Raw genomic sequence first — 6,974 nt, 5'->3', positions numbered from 1 at the left:
GTCTGTCTGTCTGTCTGTGTCTGTCTGTCTGTCTGTCTGTCTGTGTCTGTCTGTGTCTGTCTGTCTGTCTGTGTCTGTCTGTCTGTCTGTCTGTCTGTCTGTCTGTCTGTCTGTCTGTCTGTCTGTCTGTCTGTCTGTCTGTCTGTCTGTCTGTCTGTCTGTCTGTCTGTCTGTCTGTCTGTCTGTCTGTCTGTCTGTCTGTCTGTCTGTCTGTCTGTCTGTCTGTCTGTCTGTCTGTCTGTCTGTCTGTCTGTCTGTCTGTCTGTCTGTCTGTCTGTCTGTCTGTCTGTCTGTCTGTCTGTCTGTCTGTCTGTCTGTCTGTCTGTCTGTCTGTCTGTCTGTCTGTCTGTCTGTCTGTCTGTCTGTCTGTCTGTCTGTCTGTCTGTCTGTCTGTCTGTCTGTCTGTCTGTCTGTCTGTCTGTCTGTCTGTCTGTCTGTCTGTCTGTCTGTCTGTCTGTCTGTCTGTCTGTCTGTCTGTCTGTCTGTCTGTCTGTCTGTCTGTCTGTCTGTCTGTCTGTCTGTCTGTCTGTCTGTCTGTCTGTCTGTCTGTCTGTCTGTCTGTCTGTCTGTCTGTCTGTCTGTCTGTCTGTCTGTCTGTCTGTCTGTCTGTCTGTCTGTCTGTCTGTCTGTCTGTCTGTCTGTCTGTCTGTCTGTCTGTCTGTCTGTCTGTCTGTCTGTCTGTCTGTCTGTCTGTCTGTCTGTCTGTCTGTCTGTCTGTCTGTCTGTCTGTCTGTCTGTCTGTCTGTCTGTCTGTCTGTCTGTCTGTCTGTCTGTCTGTCTGTCTGTCTGTCTGTCTGTCTGTCTGTCTGTCTGTCTGTCTGTCTGTCTGTCTGTCTGTCTGTCTGTCTGTCTGTCTGTCTGTCTGTCTGTCTGTCTGTCTGTCTGTCTGTCTGTCTGTCTGTCTGTCTGTCTGTCTGTCTGTCTGTCTGTCTGTCTGTCTGTCTGTCTGTCTGTCTGTCTGTCTGTCTGTCTGTCTGTCTGTCTGTCTGTCTGTCTGTCTGTCTGTCTGTCTGTCTGTCTGTCTGTCTGTCTGTCTGTCTGTCTGTCTGTCTGTCTGTCTGTCTGTCTGTCTGTCTGTCTGTCTGTCTGTCTGTCTGTCTGTCTGTCTGTCTGTCTGTCTGTCTGTCTGTCTGTCTGTCTGTCTGTCTGTCTGTCTGTCTGTCTGTCTGTCTGTCTGTCTGTCTGTCTGTCTGTCTGTCTGTCTGTCTGTCTGTCTGTCTGTCTGTCTGTCTGTCTGTCTGTCTGTCTGTCTGTCTGTCTGTCTGTCTGTCTGTCTGTCTGTCTGTCTGTCTGTCTGTCTGTCTGTCTGTCTGTCTGTCTGTCTGTCTGTCTGTCTGTCTGTCTGTCTGTCTGTCTGTCTGTCTGTCTGTCTGTCTGTCTGTCTGTCTGTCTGTCTGTCTGTCTGTCTGTCTGTCTGTCTGTCTGTCTGTCTGTCTGTCTGTCTGTCTGTCTGTCTGTCTGTCTGTCTGTCTGTCTGTCTGTCTGTCTGTCTGTCTGTCTGTCTGTCTGTCTGTCTGTCTGTCTGTCTGTCTGTCTGTCTGTCTGTCTGTCTGTCTGTCTGTCTGTCTGTCTGTCTGTCTGTCTGTCTGTCTGTCTGTCTGTCTGTCTGTCTGTCTGTCTGTCTGTCTGTCTGTCTGTCTGTCTGTCTGTCTGTCTGTCTGTCTGTCTGTCTGTCTGTCTGTCTGTCTGTCTGTCTGTCTGTCTGTCTGTCTGTCTGTCTGTCTGTCTGTCTGTCTGTCTGTCTGTCTGTCTGTCTGTCTGTCTGTCTGTCTGTCTGTCTGTCTGTCTGTCTGTCTGTCTGTCTGTCTGTCTGTCTGTCTGTCTGTCTGTCTGTCTGTCTGTCTGTCTGTCTGTCTGTCTGTCTGTCTGTCTGTCTGTCTGTCTGTCTGTCTGTCTGTCTGTCTGTCTGTCTGTCTGTTTGGTTTGCGCGCGACGTCATCAGTTCCATGTTTGTACTTCAGGGATAGATATTACAGCACAGGGTAAATTTTCAGAAAACTCTTAGCTCGTCTCATGCTGAAGATTATCTTGCCAACATGTTTTCCAGGCAACCTTACACTCCAGCTAGGCCGTTGTGGGTCACGCTCGTTTGAATAATCAGAGGAATGAACGAGATCACGGCAGTGCGGACGCGTTGCTGTAAAACATGCATGGTGAATGATTTACATTCAGGATTCTGTACGTTCCTCATGTCACGAGCCTGGGCGAGATCAGCAAGAAATGTGTTTCGTCATTGGAGCTGCGCCAAGGGTCTTTTATTCATCCCGCTATGCTTTCTTGCAGGGCGGTTCCATCCGGACGGGGCTGCCACCATGCCCAAGGGGAAGCGGCCAGATAAAAGCGCTGCCGCCAAAACTGACCAAGCGGAGGTTGTGGAGCCAAAAAAGGTTCCGGAGTACGAAGAGGTTCCTGTGGAGGTGCAAGTTCCCGAGGAGGCTGATGTTCCTGAAAACAAAGTACTCGAAGACGAGCAGCTGCCCGCCGATGTGGATGTACCTGCCGAAGTCGAGGCATCCCCAGGCACAGAGAAGTCCACAGGCGTCGAAGAACCCGCAGGCGTCGAAGAACCCGCAGGCGTCGAAGAGCGCGAAAACGAGAAAGCGCCCGAAAACTTGGAGGTGCCCGAAGACGTTGACGCGACAAAGGCCCCGACACTGCCACTGGAAGAGATGGACGGAGTCTGCAGCCGGTACGCCGGTCTAAGAGTCGACCATCGTCGACCATGCTCGAGCCGGGAAGGCCGCCTGTGTCATATCGTAGCCAATATTAAAGCTTGGAACAGCTTCTTCTGGGCCGTCGGGCTGGAACTACAAGAGGACGCTGCCTCCCAGCTCATCCTCGTTCCGGCGAGTGACTGCGAGTGCACGAGAAACCCCGACATGACGGAAGAGAAGCACCGAGCCGCGACACTTCTGTACTATCTGCTGACTAAGCACCGGTGCGTTGCGGAAGTCACCATCAACGACGAAATCATTCCTGGCCATGAAGATATCGTGTGCCTCGCAATTCGCGACGCGCTGGAGCTGAAGAGGCTTTCGTTGGACTTGAGGTCGCCGAGAGTCGTTGTCTCCGACGCCCTTGCAGCGACTATAATTTCCCTGACACGACTGACACCGCTCGACCTTTCCGTGGACTTGCACGGGCACTTGATTGCCGATCTTGGGCCACTCCTCGCGGAAACGGCTACCTTGGAGACACTTACAGCTTTGGAGGTCCGTGTGTACCCTGAGGCCGCCAACACCTTCCTAGCAGGGCTGTTCCTAAACAGGAGCATCCGAAACTTGTCACTCTCGTCGAGGATTCTTAACGGCGGTGGTATACCTTACGGCGAAGGCAACCCGCATGTCGCTCTTGGAGCGTTCCTGCGGCTGAATACGTCCCTGAGATCGCTGTTTATAAAAGAGGCTAAGTATGGTCCACTCATGGACGTGTTGACTATCTGCGATCCCCTGGCTACTCACACAGGGCTGGTTAGACTTAAGCTAGAGGTTAACACGCTCATGTTGGAGTATGCCACAGTAATAAAGCAGCTTCTGCGCACCAACAACACGCTCAGGTGCTTCAGCCTCTTGTGCAGCTGCACCGACGATGACGACGAAGTATTTGAAGGATTTCATAGGCATGAATGCCGAAGGTGCGGCATTCTGCACAACGATACTGATGACCATATACAGCCCTGGATCTCTGCTCTGCTCGAGAATGACACCTCCATCACGGAGCTGACATTCTCAATGTGCGGCTTTAGCCTCAAGGAGTGCCAACAGTTTTGTCGAGCGGTGACCGCGAACAAGTCGCTGAAGAAGATCATCCTCGAAGACCTCGGTCGTCATAGATGGGAAATCTGCAGAACGCTCTCTGAATGCGGCCTGCAAGACAGAGTGGTTGTCAGTGGCCACTGCATCGTGTACTACCCTGACATAGGCATTCGTCCGATGGGCTGCCCCTCGTTCGCCGTTCCCCTCGCCCGGTTCCAGATCGCTGTGGAAAGAGAGACCACGTCTAGTAACCTTACGCACGTCACGCTACGGGTGTACTCGATTTTGTGCTTTAACGGTGCGACAGAGCCAGCCTCAACGCCCATCGTTGAGATGATCCAGAGCGCGGCTAGCATCAGACATCTGGCGTTGTCTCTGGAATCTGAGTGCTGTGGCCGGTGCTGGAATGCGTGCGGACCCGTTATATGCGGAGCCGTGTGTCAAAATCCGAGCATCCGCAGCATGACCTTCATTTTCTCTAGGCAGAATTCCTGTAACATGGCACCGCTCGCCAGCCTTCTGCTCCGAAGTCGAGCCCTCCGTAGTTTCACATTACACGCTCCTAGTCGCGAAGCTTTCACTTCGTTCATCACGGAGCTCTCAAAGCCGGAGCTTGCGGATAACTACGCTCTGCAGGGCCTACGCTGTTTTCATAATGGTGATGAGTTGATGGGAGAGCGCTTGACCATCCATGACGTCCTACACAGGAACCGAGCCTTGGCAAAGCGCGCTGCTCGCTTCTTCACCGGCACCCGTGTGAAGTACACTGCGGAGGCGTTCGAGAAGATCTCTGCCTGTCCAACCTTGGTAGACGAGCTTCAGGCGCAGGCGTTGGTCGACGAAGCTCATGCAAAGCAACTGATTGCTCGGTGCGTGCTCGGACTGCAAGACTTCACAGAGTTCATGCGCTTCGCAGGCGTAGTGCGTGACGGCATAGAATGCAGCTCCAGAGGTGACGAGAAGACGCAGCTGGCTGACTTGCCCGAACCCTGTCTACGTCGCATACGGCATTTCTTGCGCTTGAGCGACGTGCTTGATTCAGCGCAGTAGGATAATGCCGTACTGAATGTTGTACACGTGTTCCTGTAAAATGTGTGAAGCGTCTATGCATTCTCTAAAATATCATAATCACTTCGTTCTGCCATGTGCTTCCAATTTTATTTAAGAGCGAAAGCTGTTTTAGTTATTTCAGCCATATAGGCATGCATTCTGCCATGGTATCACAGCGTCAGCTGTAAGGCCTTAATTACTGAGCGAACTGAATGCACGTAACGTTTTAAGTGATTAAATTTATTTTCATAATTTAGATTTAATTCATTGTTCACCGCCTGCCCTGGTTGGTAGGTATAGTGGGAAATTTTGTTGCCCGTGTTACGGGAGATTTCAGTCCAGAAGGGAAGATTGAGACAGGGTGGAACACGGCGGGGGGTCAGGTGAGATTTACCTGATTCGTATTTTCACGCCGAGGCTTTCTCTTACGGTTGACGATATAGAATCAATGGCCCAATGCAGTAAGAAACGGCTAAACCAAAGCTGTGACAGCTTTCAATGATTAATGCGCTTTGGCGTGAGGCTTAGTTGTACAAATTTTTGCTGCCTCTTTTTGCGGGACCGTATGCTAGAAAGGAACCGGCAACATGCCTGCTGTGATAATGATCATTTTGTGATGACAATAAAGTGATGCCTACGCACTCTGTGTTCTTTTCGCTAGTTGCTCTCTCACCACGCGCTTAAGAGTAAATAGCTGTTCTGAACAATGTTTCAGCAACACTTAGAGCGCTCTTAGGGGGCGGTCGCCCCCCCCCCCCCCCCCCAAAAGCCTTTGAACATTTTCCCGAACGCCCACTTTCGGGGCCTCATGCGGCGAGATGCGATTTTTGAAGGAGAAATGGAAAGCTTTTTCGTCTATTATGCGTCAGTCAAGTAGTCCCCTATTTTGTACGTTCACCATGTTAGCCGCTGCCTTATTTCGTACAATCTCCGTTCTACAGATTTATTTATTTATTTATTTCAGTACCTCAAATACCCTAAACAAGGGGTATTACATGAGGGGTGGGTTGTACAGAAATACCGACAAAAAACCAACATATTCTGTACAATGCCAACACCACGGCTCTAAATACAAATGAAACAGGCAAACAGCTCAGAAAAACCCAACGCAGAACGCTGATGTGCTTTCGAATACAAAAGAAAAGACAAGACCAATAAACGACAGGAAGAAGCGGTGAACGGTGGGGAAGAATTCAATGACAGATTAGAGAACAGCAAAAACCGTATATTAAACCATAGTGCAATAGGTCAACGTTAGAGGGGAAAGGTACACGAAAACATAAAATGTGTCTAAAGATTTAAGCTTATCTTTGAATGCAAGCGGCATTGGGAAGCCCGTTCGCACTTTTTGCGTTAAGATAAACTGCGCAAATGTTTGTGTTTTTGGGCAAGGGCATGACACCGGTTGACTGTTTTTGTGACGAGCTGAAAACAGGGCGTGTTTTGTGATGTAGACGCTTACCGAAAATGAATAGCAGAAACGATGACGAATGGCTAAACTGGCTAGTTTTCGACGATTCGTTAATAATGGCAAGCTGGATCGTGTCGTGTCTTGCTAAGGGAAACGACACTGTAGCCGAGGTACAACAAGAACTCGGGTTTATTATCAGTCGGCCGTCAGACCGCGCGTACCGCTGGTCAACGACTGCCCGCGAAAACCAACACGCATGTGCTTATATCGAGATACAGACAGGCAAGGGGGGCGGTGCCCAAATACCGGCACGTGGCCGTGAGTTGGCCGTTTGCTTATCGTGATACAAACACTACATTCCCCCTTCCCTAGACGATGCATGCTCTCATTACACCAAGTTGACATTTATGACAAACGGTTAGTTTTTATACAGAAATAACAGAAACAAGTGAACGGTTCAAACTCTAGTTCCAAAAATTGGTTGACACAATCACGGCACTGATGTGTACCGATCCGGCGGACGTCTTTCCCTTGTCGGATACCGATGTCGTGTTGAGGCTTCGTGGCCCCTGTCGCCAGGAGAAGACCCCGAGTCGTGATCGATGTGTTCGGTACCGAGGGCTTCCGTCGATACTCCGCCTCCTGCGGCCAACGCCCCTGGATCTTCCTCAGCTGTGCCCGCTGCTTGTTTCGGCGGCTGCATGGCATCAGTGCCCGTCGATGACCCAGATGGTTGCCACGGCTGCCAGGAGTCCTCA

General features: G+C 50.8%; 1 protein-coding gene across 1 annotated transcript; it reads left to right on the top strand.

The window, feature by feature from the left end:
- The first annotated feature begins 2,312 nt into the window (after window positions 1-2,312).
- LOC149345151 (uncharacterized) lies at window positions 2,313-4,892 on the top strand. Its single transcript, XM_089547378.1, has one exon. It carries the CDS (start codon window positions 2,313-2,315, stop codon window positions 4,803-4,805), a length of 2,493 nt encoding a protein of 830 aa, XP_089403504.1. The 3' UTR covers window positions 4,806-4,892.
- Window positions 4,893-6,974: the final 2,082 nt, after the last annotated feature.

This window comes from Amblyomma mixtum, chromosome 5 (genome assembly GCF_055824585.1).
Source record: "Amblyomma mixtum isolate Tamu chromosome 5, ASM5582458v1, whole genome shotgun sequence".
In the NCBI taxonomy this organism is placed as follows: domain Eukaryota; kingdom Metazoa; phylum Arthropoda; class Arachnida; order Ixodida; family Ixodidae; genus Amblyomma; species Amblyomma mixtum.
Note: the sequence above shows the minus strand (reverse complement) of the source record. Positions and strands in the feature narration are given on the sequence as shown.